This window comes from Podarcis vaucheri (genome assembly GCF_965113315.1).
Source record: "Podarcis vaucheri genome assembly, chromosome: 12".
In the NCBI taxonomy this organism is placed as follows: Eukaryota; Metazoa; Chordata; class Lepidosauria; order Squamata; family Lacertidae; genus Podarcis; species Podarcis vaucheri.
In genome coordinates, this window is record NC_138750.1 from 60,214,654 (window position 1) to 60,232,539 (window position 17,886).

At 46.0% G+C, this 17,886-nt stretch overlaps 1 protein-coding gene across 1 annotated transcript in view; it reads right to left on the reverse strand.

The window, feature by feature from the left end:
• CCDC12 (coiled-coil domain containing 12) overlaps positions 1–13,710 on the reverse strand; it is a 34,465-nt gene extending 20,755 nt beyond the window's left edge. Inside the window, exon 1 of the mRNA XM_082192668.1 lies at positions 13,581–13,710. Coding sequence (XP_082048794.1) covers positions 13,581–13,679 — 99 coding nt within the window. The 5' untranslated portion in view covers positions 13,680–13,710. The remainder of the gene's footprint in view (positions 1–13,580) is intronic.
• Between the last annotated feature and the right edge of the window lie 4,176 nt (positions 13,711–17,886).

Consider the following 17,886-nt stretch of genomic DNA (forward strand, 5'->3'; position numbering starts at 1 on the left):
CTCAGCAATGAGAGGCAGGTTTCTCTCCCACCGCCCAGTGCTTTATTCTTGCACAGAAAACTTTCCATTTTCTAAGTTCACCAGCAACAGTGAATGGGCGCCAACTGCAAATACCATCCTATGAAAGCTTGGCAGTTTCAGAGTCTTTAACTTGGTTTATAAAAGGCAAGTAAAATAAACATGCCAAAGCAGGTCCCTTTCTCGAGCAGCCTTCGCCAACTTGGCGCCCCGTCTAGAAGTTCTGGACTACAACAGGCTTCCTCAACCTCGGCCCTCCAGATGTTTTGATACTACAATTCCCATCATCCCTGACCACTGGTCCTGCTAGCTAGGGATCAGGGGAGTTGTAGGCCAAAAACATTTGGAGGGCCGAGGCTGAGAAAGCCTGGACTTACAACTCCCTCCCATCATCCCTGGCCATGCTGGCTGGGGCTGATGGGATTTGTAGTCCAAAACATCTGGAGGGCAGCCAGTTGGTGAAGGCTGTTCTAAGTCATCAGTTTCCAGCGCAAACTGAACATTTTCTGATGCAGTTTCCCTCCAAAAAAAAACGCCCTTCACTGCCCCCACCTTACAAGTATCTGTATCTCTGGCCAACTCACTGGATCTACTCACTAAATCACATGACAAGAGGGTGAATCGCTTAACTGTCAGGGGTCCTTTACCTTTTATGTGTACCGAGGCCCCAATTCACTTCCTTATTGTGCAACAACTGACTTTCTGCCACCACGTGCAAGAAGTCTCTTAACAGTCATTATGACAGTCACTTGCTACCTGTTCATTTAAAACGGGAATTACCAAGGACTGAATCAGGGACCTTCTTGCATGCAATGTTCTGGAGTTTCTCCGGTGTGACACACTGCTGTTTTCCCTTCCCAGAAGGTGGTTAAGAGTTAGAAATATATGCAAAAAGGTAGCTTCACCTGGCTGCCAAATCAGCCAAGGGAGGAAGGAGGAGATCGTAACAAAGAGATGTCCCATTACCTCCCCCACCCACCCAACACCTGCACTTTTTGACATCACTGACACAGCTATAAGTGGGTGGGCAGGTTTTTTAAAAAATGTTGTTTTTTTAAGACTACTAATCTCTGTGAGTTTCTTTGCAGGGAAATGAGGAAGGCAATGGCCTTCTCATTTTTATGTACCACATAATAAATATTTGGTCTTGCTACGTTGTTGTTCTTGTTGTTCTTAATGCATCTTCTTCTATATGGCTTTTGGGATTTTTTTGACTGTGCCAAAACCGATTTTGGTAAAAGCTATTACAGTGGTACCTCGGGTTAAGTACTTAATTCGTTCCCGAGGTCCATTCTTAAACTGAAACTGTTCTTAACCTGAAGCACCACTTTAGCTAATGGGGCCTCCTGCTGCCGCTGCACCGCAGGAGCACGATTTCTGTTCTTATCCTGAAGCAAAGTTCTTAACCTGAAGCACTATTTCTGGATTAGTGGAGTTTGTAACCTGAAGCGTATGTCACCTGAGGTACCACTGTAAAGGGAAATTTGCAAATATTTAAAAAGAAACCATTTGCCACCAAACACGGACATCCAAAAATCTCCTCTCAGATTTTGAGTTCAACATGCCACCCCACGAGCCCAGACAGTATGTCTGTGAAAAGCTAAACATTGGCTATGCTAAAAATGGGGAATCCACTGCAGTATTAAAAACTGTGAGTTCTTCCCCCTTGTACCAGTTAACGAGCCATGAATGTGTCAACTGATTCTTCCTGGCTTGCACAGAAGAGAGGGTTCAAACCTATCCTGTTATAAGGTCCTCAAGGGCAAAAGCTTGTTTTTGTGCTCTCGCTCTCTCTTCAGCCGTCTGTAAATAGCAATCCGTGTACAGCACTGCTGTGATATTAACAAATATTCGAGACAGAAGCTGCTATTTATATATATGATGTGAACACACATAACAGGTTAATTTCAAACAACACCAGGGAGTCGTTTGCAGATGTAAATCACATGCTTCGCAGATACTAATTAAGCATTCCCACTTGGGTGCAAGACACAGATCTAACTGTGCATTTTTGGAGTTGATCATTAACCTAGTTTCCCCCTAGTCTTCTCTTACCACCCCCTCCCTCACAATCCCTTTTTAAATCAAACACAAAAGCCCTGCTGGGGAAAGGCAGAGCTGCTTGACGAGAGATACAGTTCAATAATACAGGCCCAGTTAGCCAAGCTAGGGTTGGCATTTTAAAAGCAGAAAAGAAAACATGCTCTTCATGGGCATTTGATTTTGTCCTTTCAAAACCTGAAATTCCTTGAGGAGCCTTGGCTCTTCACGAGGGGAGTCGCTGCTGCTATCTTTGGATTGTAAGCCTGGAAACAAGAGGGGAGGGACGAAACTTTGGCTGGGAAATCTAACATTCATTAAAAGTGACCTTGGCTGAGAGCAACTCCTGCCCAGCTGAACACAACAGAGTTAACCACCGAGGTGCAGCAAACCACTCAGATATGTGCAGAAGAATACACCAGGCCACTTGGCTACCACCAGGAAAACCAATTCTATGGCATGGATGGTTAGGTGCCGCAAGAGCCACCTCGGTGGCCGAAAGGGTAATGTTCCAACACTAAAATCAGCTAGCTCTGAATGTAAGGGTCGCACTAGCTCAGGCTGTTAAGGAGAATATTTGAGAGACAGACACTATACAAAACTGTCAAGGCATAATTAGAATTCGCTGCCCAAGATCACCAGCCACTACTGCATGGATCTTCAAAGTGCTTGTTGTTGTCTGTGTTTCATTTTCTTGTTATATGGAACTTCTAATTTTATAGCAATAAACACCATTGACCTCTGCATTACTTGTGTGTTGCCTTGTGTCAATGCACGGGGTTAGGTTCACTATCCTGGATCAGGACCTGGCAGAAAGGTGGTGTGTGTGTGTGTGTGTGTGTGTGTGTGTGTGTGTGAATTGTTGTTGTTTTGTTTAGTTGTTTAGTCATGTCCGACTCTTCGTGACCCCCTGGAACAAAGCACGTCAGGCACTCCTGTCTTCCACTGCCTCCCGCAGTTTGGTCAAACTCATGCTGGTCGCTTCGAAAACACTGTCCAACCATCTCGTCCTCTGTCGTCCCCTTCTCCTTGGGCCCTCCATCTTTCCCAACATCAGGGTCTTTTCCAGGGAGTCTTCTCTTCTCATGAGGTGGCCAAAGTACTGGAGCCTCAGCTTCAGGATCTGTCCTTCCAGTGAGCACTCAGGGCTGATTTCCTTCAGAATGGATATTTGATCTTCTTGCAGTCCATGGGACTCTCAAGAGTCTCCTCCAGCACCAGAATTCAAAAGCATCCATTGTGCTAGGCCCCGGGTTACCTGGACTCCCATTATATTTTGATGCCAGAATGTTAGAAGCTGAAACGTTTTTCGGCTGTGTGCACAAACCCGGCATATTAACCTTTTGGAAGGCTTTCCTGGCGAAGGGGATTAAAAAGCAAGTTGCTAGGTGCTCCATCAGCAGAACATTAAGACTTTGACTACAACTCCCAGCAGTCTGGGATGAAGGGAGTCCACAACATCTGAAGCAGACTATGCTGGCTACCCCTGGCCTAAATTTCAGTTCTTTTTTCTGACCCCTATAAACAATGACTACAAGGTGAATCCAGAAAGAGAGAATTAGCCAAGACTGGAAAAGTTAAGTGGGTGGGTTGGAAAAAAAGAACACAGCATGGGTTCTTAAGACACGGAAGGCACTTTGCTATAAAATTCCTCACTTTCCATGTACTTGTAAAATGTGTTTGGAAAGTTGTCTCGCAGCCTTGTTCCACATTTGTTATCCACATCTAGCCCTCTTTCGCTTCTTTATTTATACCAGTACACAGACTGGCGCCAACCGATCTAAAAAGCTTGATAGCAAGTTTTCAAAGCTGTCACGTCCTCTGCGCTCAAGGAGAGAGATTTCGCCACCTTTTCTGCCCTCTGTTAGCACAGTTTCTCTTTAACTCTGAGCAGCGCTCTGCTGCCAAGACCCAGATTCTGCAGAAGAGAGGGAGGGAGGGATTGTGAACCATGTGGCTTCGGGGTTGCTCAAGAAATAAGTTACAAGTGGCTGGATTGGAAAGGTCTCCCGTCCCATGCCACAGAGAGGCAGCAATACTACCAGCAGGGAATATTTCTAGCATGCATACAGCACCACAAACCTGGCTAAAATATATAAAGGCTGCAATTTGGGACTGGGAAAACACTCCACAGGGCAGTTCCAAAAGTGGGAGTCCTATAGCCGCAGATATCAGGGGTGTGGAAACAAGTGAGGCATAAACCTCCCAAAACAAGGGCCTTACAAAACTCGCTTAAGTTGAAAGCATGCACCAAGATTTGAAAAGCCGCTGAGCCAGGGAAGGTCACTGGCATGAAGAAGGACTAACGTTATCTCCATATGTATCCCTTTAGCACTTCTGAACAGCCTTCTGAGAGCCACATGGGAGCAGAGCAATACAGTGGTACCTCGGGTTACACACGCTTCAGGTTACAGACTCAGCTAACCCAGAAATAGTACCTCGGGTCAAGAACTTTGCTTCAGGATGGGATCAGAAATCGTGCTCCGGTGGCGCGGCGGCAGCAGGCGGCCCCATTAGCTAAAGTGGTGCTTCAGGTTAAGAACAGTTTCAGGTTAAGAACAGACCTCCGGAACGAATCAAGTTATTAACCTGAAGTACCACTGTACATGCATTTCTTCCTTTGTACAGGGACTGTTGCTGTAGCTTCTTTTCTTTATTTTTAATGCAATTTAAAATCCAAATAAGTCAAATACTTTTTAAAAAAAATGCATTTCCTTCCCTTAAAAATTACCCAGCCTAAGCCTTGATAACCATCATTTGCTAAGACAGCAGAAAGTGTTTCATGAGCCAGCGAAACCAGGCTTTGGTTGTTAAAATGGAAAGCTATCATTTGTATTCTGAAATCAGGCAGCAACACAACAGCTTCACTTCCTGCCTCAGCCGGAGCAAACCACAGACCTTATCACACCAACGCAAGCATTCTCTTTCCTATTTTTCTCTGGGGCTCTGCTTAACGTGGCCTGAAGACGCTGTTCCACTTCCTCATGCAGTGTGAAAACAGGAAAGAAAACAGGAAATGCACAGCTGAACAGAGTGTCATCCATTTAATAAGGCCTGGACAAAAAAACCCATCTCCGTGAGGAGCGTGACTCGCATTAGGCTTTATTTTGTGTCTTTTGGGGCCTATAGGGTCACCAGGATGAAACAGCAACTTCCCCCAAAGCAAAAACAGAAGCAGGCTTTAGTCTACGCTGGGTGATCCAACATTCAGCCCTTGGTAGATGGCAGCACTTTCCCACAGCGGCCAAGGGAGCGATCCTGTGCCACGCCACTTTGGGCTAAAACTGGCAGCGTCAGTGGCATGGCTGTTCCAGAGCCGCCTCCATCTGCAGCTCATTGCCCACTCGCCCACTCTCACCTGGCGGAGCGAAACTGAGCCACATCTCCCTTCTTGGCCACCCCAAGACACTGCCCTGGGAGCTCTTCGTCCAGCGGCAAAGCCCAGGTGCAGGTGGGCGCCAGAGTTTAAAAGCCAGCTGCAGTGGTACCTCCGGTGTGGTGTAGTGGTTAAGAGCGGTAGACTCGTAATCTGGGGAACCGGGTTCGCGTCTCCGCTCCTCCACATGCAGCTGCTGGGTGACCTTGGGCCAGTCACACTTCTCTGAAGTCTCTCAACCCCACTCACCTCACAGAGTGTTTGTTGTGGGGGAGGAAGGGAAAGGAGAATGTTAGCCGCTTTGAGACTCCTTCGGGTAGTGATAAAGAGGGATATCAAATCCAAACTCTTCTTCTTCTTCTTCCGGTTACAAACTTCATTCATTCTGGAGGTCCATTCTTAAACCGAAACCGTTCTTAACACGAGGCCCGCTTCTGCTAATGGGGCCTCCCACTGCTGCCGCACCGCCGGCGCACGACTTCCGCTCGCATCCCGGGGCAAAGTTCGCAACTAGGGGCTCCTCGGTTAGTGGAGCTTGTTACCAGTAATATTTGTAAGGAGGACGGTACGTAACCCAATGTTCCACCGTATATAACCAAATGGCGACTTAAGCCTAGGTTACAATCGTCAAAATGGACTGTCTAGGCCAGGGATCTGCATTTTTTTTTCAGCAAGGGGCCGGTCCGCTGTCCCTCAGACCTTGTGGGGGGCCAGACTATATTTTGGAGAGAAAAGATGAACGAATTCCTATGCCCCACAAATAATCCAGAGATGCATTTTAAATAAAAGGACACATTCTGCTCATATAAAAACACGCTGATTCCTGGACCGTCCGTGGTTGGCAACTTGGCCGGATCCAGCGCCCAGGCCTTAGTTTGCCTACCCATGGTCTAGGCGCTATTTTTCCTTTATTTTCAAGGAACTCTGTTGTTGTTGTTGTTATTTGCTTGGAAGTAAGAACCGCTGCATCCAGAGGAGCTTTCTTATCCTCAAAAAAGTGTGCCTAGAATTGCAGCTGGAAAGACAGATCGTGAAGCTGAGGCTCCAAGACTTTGGCCACCTCGTGAGAAGAGAAGACTCCCTGGAAAAGACCCTGATGTTGGGAAAGATGGAGGGCACAAGGAGAAGGGGACGACAGAGGACGAGATGGTGGGACAGTGTTCTCGAAGCTACCAGCATGAGTTTGACCAAACTGTGGGAGGCAGTGGAAGACAGGAGTGCCTGGCGTGCTCTGGTCCAGAGGGTCACTAAGAGTCGGACACAACTAAATGACTAAACAACAACAACAACAACAACAGGATTGCAGCAGTGCTATCCAGCCAGATGGAGATGTCAGTTGCCAACCTAGCATCTAGAGATCTCCATATGGTCGCAACTTCGCAACACAGGATTGTATGCCTGGCAGATTTCGAGCACTGGCCCCACAACTCTGTGAACTTTTCTTCTTCTTCACGGGCTGCGTTTATTTACTGGCTTCACCAAAGCCTTGAATCATTTTGACTGGAATCCTTCTAAAATAATTTATTATGATAATATTTATTTATACCCCATCTTTTTATATCCTGACAGCTCAATGTCTGCATTATTAATTTTGCTAAATAAATAAGTATATTAAATCTATTAATTGTGCATTTAATTACATATTTTCTATTAAATATATTGTGTATATTAAATAATATTAGCTATACAGTGGTACCTCGGGTTAAGTACTTAATTCGTTCCGGAGGTCCGTTCTTAACCTGAAGCGCCACTTTAGCTAATGGGGCCTCCTGCTGCAGCCACACCACTGGAGCACAATTTCTGTTCTCATCCTGAAGCAAAGTTCTTAACCTGAAGCACTATTTCTGTGTTAATGGAGTCTGTAAACTGAAATGTATGTAACCTGAAGCATATGTAACCTGAGGTACCACTGTACTGTGAACACTTTAACTCACGATATGGAAATTTAATTCAGTGTGTGGCTCGTGGGTTCTGTGTCAAAGTACTGCTGCGGCCCACCTGGTCTGAGAGACTGAACCGCCTGGCCTGAAGCAATCCATTTTCCCAAGCTGTCAGAAGCTTTATTAGTCAGGCTATTAATAAACGATGAGCTGTGGGGGTAGGCGGTTTATCTTGACAGATCACTTTATTCCTAACATGGATAATTCATAGAAGCCGCAACTTCTTGGGGGCACTGGCAGCAAGGAAAGCGCCAGCAAACCTTCAGCTATCGTATTTCTTTTTAATTAAGAAATAAAAGGTTTCCAAGGGACAAAAGCAGTGCTCTTCCATGACGGCGTAGATGTGAAGTAGACAACAGCTTGTGAGAGAACAAGCACTACGTAGCCTCAGCTGGGGCCAATGATATCCCCCCTCCTCAATGTAGAATCACCAAGTCAGTTCACGTTATCAAGTTATTTCAGGATATATTGCAGATATTGTCATAGTACACAGGTTATGCATGAAGTACCCAATGCTAAACCTACACAGGTGTGCCCTGAGAAGATCTGGAATAAAGCGTTCAAATCATGAAAACATATGGACTGCCTATTTTACTCTAGCCTCGTATTCCAATAGTAGCCAGCTAGATGCTCCCGGCAGTTCACAGCTGAGGAACGATGGAGCTAACAGAGTCCTCTTAGTTCCTAGTATCAGATTATCAAAAGTATTCTGAACAAGGGAGGTTTCCATTTTAGCAAATAGCCTCTGACAGATCTATTCCTTTGTGAATTTGGAAGTTCTTTTTTCAAAGGAACTTCTAGCGATATTCTTCATCAGCAACTGAATCTACTACCAATCATTTTCACTGGTGGGTTCATAGCAGACAAATTCTTTTTGCCTTGCTACACCATTCATAATCGTCAAGCATAACTCCTCAGGATTCACCACCCCCCAAAAAAGAAGTCCCAAATGCTTATGCCTTCCATCATAAGGAAAATCCCCAATAAATATTACTAAATTATTATGGCGTGCTCTGGTCCAGGGGGTCACGAAGAGTTGGACTAAACGACTAAACAACAACAAATTATTCTATAGGCAAGCTCCCTATTTATGTAGGGTAAATGTTCTGAGGCATTTAAGTGAAATTGCATATACTGTATTGGGAACAAGATCGAAAAAGCCTGCAAACAGCACAACCGCTCCCTCCAAACCTCATCACTCAAACTCCAAATCTCCACAAGCCTCAAAGGTCGGTGCAAGGGCTCCCAAGATTGTTTTCGTGCTTTTTAAGAGCTGTTTTTGCCACTTTTCGTACCACTTCCAGGTTTGTGGCAATGCACGTATGCCTTGAACACGTGTAAATGGGGAGTTTCCGTTGAGTGCTTTTAAAGTGTTTAAAGTGGTATGTGTACACTGTGCCAGTAATACAGATAAACGATCAATCTGCAAGTTATTTATCAGTATTATCACCCAGAAATTAAAAGAAAGGGGCGGCGCACCTTAACACTCGCACAAAAACACTCTAGGCTGCCTAACGCACTCAGAACCAAGCAGAAATTTGAACCCAGGGTTTCTGGTCCAGAGCAGTGTCTCTTTCTCTTGACCATATACTATATGAGGCATGTCCAACAGGTTGATCGTGATCAACTGGTAGGTCACCTCACATGCGTAGTCAATCGCGGTCTAGCAATGATGCCTCCTCCCGCCCCCTGCGCTAGGGGCATCCATTGGCTCCCCCCCCCCAAAAAAAAGCTCTATAACTTTGGCTTCCCCCTGAAAAAAAATGGGTAGATCACTGCCATTTTTTTTGTATTGGGAGTAGATCACAGTCTCTTGGGAGTTGGACGTGCCTCTCTCATCAAAGAGATACCATACAGAAATCCCTGCCTCCTCAAATCCTTCATATCATGGCACCTTAAGCTGCTCACACGCTCCTGGATTCCAAAACACTACCTCAAAAGGTCTTCAAAAGTTACTGCAATCTCTCCACCGCCTCCCAAAAAACACACACATTAGAACTCGTTTCTGAAGATCACAGAAGATCGAAGTCCCCCATACCCTATGTCAGGCACCCCCAAACTCGGCCCTCCAGATGTTTTGGGACTACAACTCCCATCATCCCTAGCTAACAGGACCAGCAGTCAGGGATGACGGGAATTGTAGTCCCAAAACATCTGGAGGGCCGAGTTTGGGGGTGCCTGCCCTACGTATTCCCATTCACTTCCTGTGCCCCAAATCTCATAACTGAGACTTGAGTTTTGGTATTCTTGTTCAATTTAAGATACAAAATTTTCTAGTTTGAGTAACACAGACCCTTAATGCTGGTAAAAGAGTCTAGTCCAAACCCTTGGCAATCCAGGAAATCTACCACTACAACTCTCTTGCTGGGTTGCCATCTCATCTCTGCTTAAAAACCTCCAACGAAGAGACTCCACCACCTTCCAAGACAGTCTATTCAACTACCCAATGGCTTGTACCACCAGAAAATTCTTCTTAATGTTGAGTCTTAATAATAATATAATAATAATTTATTATTTATACCCCGCCCATCTGGCTGAGTTTCCCCAGCCACTCTGGGTGGCTCCCAATTGAGTGTTAAAAACAATACAGCATTAAATATTAAAAACTTCCCTGAACAGGGCTGCCTTCAGATGTCTTTTAAAGATAAGATAGCTGCTTATTTCCTTCACATCTGAAGGGAGGGCATTCCACAGGGAGGGTGCCACTACCGAGAAGGCCCTCTGTCTGGTTCCCTGTAACCTCACTTCTCGCAATGAGGGAACCACCAGAAGGCCCTCAGAGCTGGACCTCAGTGTCCGGGCAGAACGATGGGGGAGGAGACACTCCTTCGGGTATACTGGACCAAGGCTGTTTAGGGCTTTAAAGGTCAGCATCAACACTTTGAATTGTGCTCGGAAACATACTGGGAGCCAATGCAGATCTCTCAGGACCAGTCAAAATCCCCTAACTTGTGAGTTTTGGTCATTCCCTGTAAAGCAACCGATAAACCACAAATCTGCTGCATCATCTGTGTGGAATCCCTTTAAATGTACATACATCAGAGTAAGGACCCTTTTAATTCAGTATCATGTGGAAAACCATCTTGGTTGTGAGCCCTGAGGGTCTGCTCCTGTCCTGCAGGCCTTTTTCACTTGGCCTGTAAGGGCAGGACTCTGACTGAATCCAGCTACAAAAGCTTAAGCTGAAAAGACTCTTGGGTTGGGGTGTTGAAGTTTGTGGGGTTTTTTAATCTTTATTACAGATATTGTTGTGATTTTTGTGCAAACTGTTCAGTTTAACTGCATATTTTTAATGACTACTTTTGTTACATTGTAGTTATGTTTATTTTCATGTTGCAAGTTGACTTGAGCGTGGTATGAGCTGTGGAAAGGTGGCTTACAAATAAAATTATGTATGTATGATTTGGCAATCATTTTTTTGTGTGTCTTACAAATAAACACACCTGCTTTCCAAAAGGAATCGCAACTTTGTATCCAAATTAGCATTAGCCACTTGCTCTGCTAATACAAGGATTTCTGCATGTAAAACAGAACTTCCCATACTTCCTTCCCCCCACAAACCTTCTAAATCTGTTCTGAGGGTTCCCCCTTCCTTCAGAGCATATTTGGGGAGGCCCTGGGGCACACCCTGGGGGAGGAAAGTGGCCATGTGCCATTACACAAGCATAAATCCTTCCACTAATGCAGACTTGAGAAACTTGGGTCCCCAGATGTTGACGGACTATAACTCCCATCATCCCTAAGCACTGATATAAAAGTTAATTTAGAAAATCATGAGGGAAGGAAGTTGATAGTGTTATAAGAAAGTTTACGTCATATATATATATGCAGGTTTTGGTGTCTTCGGGTGTCTTCCCGTGTAAGAGTCGGGGTGTCTGGGCGACGTTTCGACGAGGTCTCACTCGTCATCTTCAGGCTGGTGCTTTCGGCTTCTTGAAGCCGAAAGCACCAGCCTGAAGATGACGAGTGAGACCTCGTCGAAACGTCGCCCAGACACCCCAACTCTTACACGGGAAGACACCCGAAGACACCAAAACCTGCATTCCTGTACCCGTGAAAATCTACGAAAGCATATATATATATATATATATAGTTAACGGAAAAATCCGAGGGCTCCCTTGGACAAAAACGAAGACACCAACTAGGATAACTTGGAGCAAAACAGCAGCCTGTAGGCTTGGCCTTTATTGAACTGTTGCAACAGGGTGCTCCCCTCACTTGCAGGAGAGAGGAAGGACACAGGAAAAAATGGTGTGCAAGGTCTTATAAAGACTTTTGAAACTCCCATCCTGTAGATCAAGCCCACCCCCAGAAACATCATGCATACATCACAGAAAGGAGGGGTTGAGGGAGGAGTTGTGGTGGTAACCTAAGTGTCCTGTCACCTGGCTGGTTCCCCCTTTCCCCCTCGCCATAAGTACTTTCCAGGTGACAGAGGGGAGTTTGCAGTTTCCTGCCCCCAGAGGGAAGAGCTGATTATTGTCCTTTGTTCCAGTCTGTGCTGAATCCACTCCCATATGCAAGTTCTTTGTGATCTTGATGGTCTTCTGTCTAGGACCATCAGGGTTGGCATAGCAACTGGGCAGGGCTCCTGTGGATGTGCTGGTATGCTGAAGGGATTATGGGTACCCTGTATCAAACCTTCCCCAATTTGTATTCCTTCCTTCATGGAGTAAAATAAAAGTGGAACAGTGCAAATCCGATGTATGGTTGATTTTCTATGAATTTATAACAGAAGTGTAGTGTATAGTGTGTGAGTGTGTGTGAAGTTTGTACAAACTGAATGATGGGGGGGGGGGGTTCCTGCTACATATAATGTTCACAAATGTACCAAGCAAATACATATATAAATATATAAAACCACATGCCTGAAACCCACAGGAAAAGTCCTAAAACCATTTTGACTCTTTCAGTCACTTGAAATATTTCTCAGCAAGGTTGAAGGAAATGCAGAAACCTTCCCATTGTCTCTGTCCTCACAAATCCTGCCTTAAGGGCACATTTAAGGTGTGAATTGGGTGAGCCTGTGACCTGGCTCAGGAATTAAGTATTATCATTACAAAAGAATGGCCAGGCTGTCCAGGTAATCCAGTCAAAGTGACCATTAACAGGTAACCTGGCAACAGGTAGGAAGCGGTCTGCCATAGTCAAAACAAACAAACAAACAAACAAACAAACAAATTCCTTCCAGTAGCACCTTAGAGACCAACTAAGTTTGTTATTGGTATGAGCTTTCGTGTGCATGCACACTTCTTCAGACAGTATCTGAATAACAATAACAAACTTAGTTGGTCTCTAAGGTGCCACTGGAAGGAATTTAAAAAAAAAAAAATTGGTAACATGGCAGACAGGGTAAAAACAACCCACTCAGATTTCTGTTGTAGACCGACTTTTCTGTGATGTAGGTATGATGTACCTGGGGGGTGGAATTGGGCTACACTCCTGTGATGTATGTATGATGTTTCTGCGGGTGGTCTTGGACTCCAGGGTGGGCAATTTAAAATGTCTATATAAGGGCTTGCGCACCATTGTTCTGGGTTCCTCCTCCCTCCTTTGTGTGGTGAGTGAGGGCCCTGTTGCAACAGTTCAATAAAGATCAGGCTCACTAGCTGCTTTACTTCTCAATATTCTCTGGTTGGCCTCTGTTATTTGCTCCTACTAATAGAGAACCTACAAAAGGACTCTCTTGGGTACCCCATAAAAGGAGCAGTTTTATTACTTAAAACCAGGCTTCCTCAACCTCGGCCCTCCAGATGTTTTGAGACTACAATTCCCATCATCCCTGACCACTGGTCCTGCAAGCTAAGTATCATGGGAGTTGTAGGCCAAAAAAAAAAACATCTGGAGGGCCGAGTTTGAGGAACCCAGCTTAAAACAATAGGCTCCGAAGTGCCAGGGAGGTAAAGTGGAAAACACTGATGTGGTGACATATTATTAAGTAGAAAATTAATAATAAAATAAAATAATACTAAATAAAAATTATTTGAAGGGGGGACACAAAAAGTGACCTGGCAGGGACGGTCATTCGCCCCTCCCCCTCGGGATCCACAGGGCTGAGGGGAAGCTTCGGGGCCCGATCCACCAGGGCTGCCTTCCTGCTCTCCCACCACGCCAAGCCGGCCTCGGCCCTGCTCCCCCACCCCGCCCCATTCGGACCCGAAGCCGCCGCCCTTAACCCCTCGCCCCGCTCCGCTCCCCCTGCCGACCTGCCTGGCCGCCGCCGCCGCCCCGGTTCTCTCCCTCAGAGCCTTCAGCCGCTCCTTCCTCTTCAGCGCCTCCTCCTGCAGCCCACCGGGCGCCGCCATCTTGGTCCCTAGTGCGCAGGCGCAGAGCGGCGGAGCGCAGGGCCCGGCGCGCGGCGGGAGACTGCCGAGTGGTCGATGGGCGGAGTTGTGAGTGCGGAGGGAGGCGAGGCGAGCAGAGCGCAGAGATCATCGATCGGAAGAAAAGTGGGGGAGGGGCACAAAGTTGTGAGGAGGATTTAATTTTATTTTGAGAGGGGTTAATGTAGGTTGGGGCATAAGAGAGAAGAAGGTGGCCCTTTTGGTTGGAGGAGGGGTCTGTTCAGCCACAGTGACTCTGACCATGCACAGAGCGCTTTCCCCACTCAGGAGGGACTCTGCACTGGGGGGTTTCCCCCAAATTTTCTTTTTTTTTAATACGCTTTATTAAGATGAAAAAGAAATAACAAACAAAAAAGTAATCCAGAAGAAAAAAAAGAAAATAGTAATATATGTTACATCCCATCACAATACATTCTTCTTGAATTTCTCACAATTTCCCGTCACTCCATCATGCATCTACCACTTAGTCAACCATCCAAAGTAAAGGTAAAGGGACCTCTGACCATTAGGTCCAGTCGTGGCCAACTCAGGTTGCGGCGCTCATCTTGCTTTACTGGCCGAGGGAGCCGGCGTACAGCTTGCGGGTCATGTGGCCAGCATGACTAAGGAGCTTCTGGCGAACCAGAGCAGTGCATGGAAATGCCGTTTACCTTCCTGCCAGAGTGGTACCTATTTATCTACTTGTACTTTGACGTGCTTTCAAACTGCTAGGTTGGCAGGAGCTGAGACCAAGCAACAGGAGCTCACCCCGTCGTGGGGATTTGAACCGCCGACCTTCTCATCGGCAAGTCCTAGGCTCTGTGGTTTAACCCACAGCGCCACCCGCGTCCCAGTCAATCATCTAGCGCAGTACTTAATTTCGTTTTCTTAAAATTTGTCCATATTATGGTTCCCCCCCCCCCAAGTTTTCTCATGTCATTTGTATATCACAAAAATAGCATGATAAATGTGAGGAAATATCCACAACATATGTTTCATTGAGGGTGAGAGAGGCCCACCAGGGAATCATAGAATGGTAGGAAGGGACCTTCGAGGGAAATCTAGTCCAACCCCCCTCGCAATGCCAGAAACTGAAGACGCGGTCTAACCGGCTGAAACCATACTGGACCCTGCTTCACTCGGCAAACATGCTAGCAGTTTTATTGCTGCGCCACTAACTTGCCATTGAGGGAGGATGTCTAAATTTTACAAAATAAATAAATAACACCATAACTGGGGCTAACATCTGCAAAACAACAACAACCATGGATAAGCTTGTGAACCAATGCACTCTTATTTGTTTATTATTATTTGATTTATTCAGTTTGCATTTACCCGGCAATATGCCCCATTGAATTCAGCGGGATTTACTTCTGAGTAGGCATGCATATGGGACGCGGGTGGTTAAACCACAGAGCCTAGGGCTTGCCGATCAGAAGGTTGGCGGTTCGAAGCTCCCGTTGTCCGGTCCCTGCTCCTGCCTACCTAGCAGTTCGAAAGCACGGCAAAGTGCAAGTAGATAAATAGCTACCGCTCCGGCAGGAAGGTAAACGGCGTTTCCGTGCGCTGCTTTGATTCGCCAGAAGCGGTTTAGTCATGCTGGCCACGTGACCCGAAAGCTGTACGCTGGCTCCCTCGGCCAATAAAGCGAGATAAGCGCCGCAACCCCAGAGTCGGCCACGACTGGACCTAATGGTCAGGGGTCCTTTTACCCTTTACCTGGGCATGCATATGCTTGCTTAGCTGGCACGCTGAGTAAAGGGAAGGGGGAAGGCCTTCATAAAGCAGCTGTCAATATTAGACCAGCCATTGGTAAAAATTCAGTGTCGCAAACAATACAATACTGTAAAACAAGATAAATTCATTTCCATTAAAAAAAAACCACCTGCCAACAGTTATCATGTCAGAATACAATCTTGGGCATTCTGAACAGGATTTACTTCCAAGAAAACATGCCTAGGATTGTGCTGGATTTGACAATGGGGATAGGATTGCAAGTGGACCTACTGCTTGAGTTGAAGGCATTTCTATATCACTTTCTACAACAGAGAAAGTTTACTGGAAGGGAAATAGAACTTGGCAAGCCTAATCAGTATATTTCATGTTTTGGATTATTGGTTAAAGGTAAAGGTAAAGGTACCCCTGCCCGTACGGGCCAGTCTTGACAGACTCTAGGGTTGTGTGCTCATCTCACTTAAGAGGCCGGGAGCCAGCGCTGTCCGCAGACACTTCTGGGTCACGTGGCCAGCGTGACAAGCTGCATCTGGCGAGCCAGCGCAGCACACGGAACGCCGTTTACCTTTCCGCTAGAAAGCGGTCCCTATTTATCTACTTGCACCCGGGGGTGCTTTCGAACTGCTAGGTTGGCAGGCGCTGGGATCGAACGACGGGAGCGCACCCCGCCGCAGGGATTCGAACCGCCGACCATGCAATCGGCAAGTCCTAGGCGCTGAGGTTTTACACACAGCGCCACCCACGTCCCATGGATTATTGGTTATTACTGATTATTGTTTATTATGGAGAGAATCAATACAGCTGGCCATTGGTAATTTATGTAGCACACTATCGTAGCAAACATAGACATGACTACTCAGAAGTAAGTCCCACAGAATTCAATGGGGCAGACTCCCAGGTAAATATATGCACACTTATTTGGGAGTAAATCACCAAAGTATTGATTCTTTCCATAATAAACCTAACAATAATCAACAGAAAACAAGAGCTCCCTTTCTCTTGATAGAAATCAGGGTATCTTTAACCATTACGGAATTGAAAGCAAACTTTTATTCTTATTTTCATTTGTGAGCTTCATTCGATGGAGACACAAGATTTTGCCCAGTTTTTTGTTTTATTTACCGTCCACAAATCTTGACATTTGCTTGGCGTGGGACTTTGGCCCACGTTTCCGAGCACGATTCAAAGTGTTGGTGCTGACCTTTGAAGCCCGAAACGGCCTCGGTCCTGTATACCTGAAGGAGCGTCTCCATCCCCATTGTTCTGCCCAGACACTGAGGTGCAGCTCTGAGGGCCTTCTGGCGGTTCCCTCATTGCGAGAAGTGAGACCACAGGGAACCAGGCAGAGGACCTTCTCGGTGGTGGTGCCTGCCCTGTGGATCGCCCTCCCATCAGATGTCAAAGAGATAAACAACTACCTGACATTCAGAAGACATCTGAAGGCAGCCCTGTTCAGGGAAGTTTTTAATATTTAATGCTGTACTGTTTTTAACACTTGATTGGGAGCCACTCAGAATGGCTGGGGAAACTCAGCCAGATGGGCGGGGTATAAATAATAAATTATTATTAATAATATTATTATTATTTGGCCTCACTCAAAACCGAACCATTTCTAATGCACCCAATTTTGCCTCAATTCCGCATTTCCACATCAGCCCTACCAGCGTGAATGTGCAAAGGCAGTCCTGATGTTACTGGCTTATTTCATCCAGATGTTTGCATTTTAAATAATTCAGAAGCCAGTGTACGGAGCAGACATCAAAGCAAAGCAAGAGGAGTTAGCCGTCAAAAAAAAAGAAAGAAAGAAAAAGGATGAAGGACAGAGATTAATGCTTCTCCCTAGAATAAATTACTCAGCCTTTCAGAGGTTATTTCAGAGAATTTTTGTACGATGAGATACATGAATAAGCAATGTTTGCCCTTGCGACTGACTTTTGTTGTGTTGTGATGTAGAGCGTTGATCTACAGACACAGATCACCCAAAAATGGTGCCTGCCTATGTGTGAAACAGAGGAGGGGAATGAGGGAGGGTCCGGGAATTTAAATACCAGTATGTGATGCTAGACAGCATCTTAAAAAGCAGAGACATCACCTTGCCAACAAAGGTCCATTTAGTTCAAGCTCTGGTTTTCCCTGTAGTGATGTATGGAAGTGAGAGCTGGACCATCAAGAAGGCTGATCGCCGAAGAATGGATGCTTTTGAATTCTGGTGCTGGAGGAGACTCTTGAGAGTCCCATGGACTGCAAGAAGATCAAACCTCTCCATTCTGAAGGAAATCAGCCCTGAGTGCTCACTGGAAGGACAGATCCTGAAGCTGAGGCTCCAATACTTTGGCCACCTCATGAGAAGAGAAGACTCCCTGGAAAAGACCCTGATGTTGGGAAAGATGGAGGGCACATGGAGAAGGGGACGACAGAGGACAAGATGGTGGGACAGTGTTCTCGAAGCTACCAG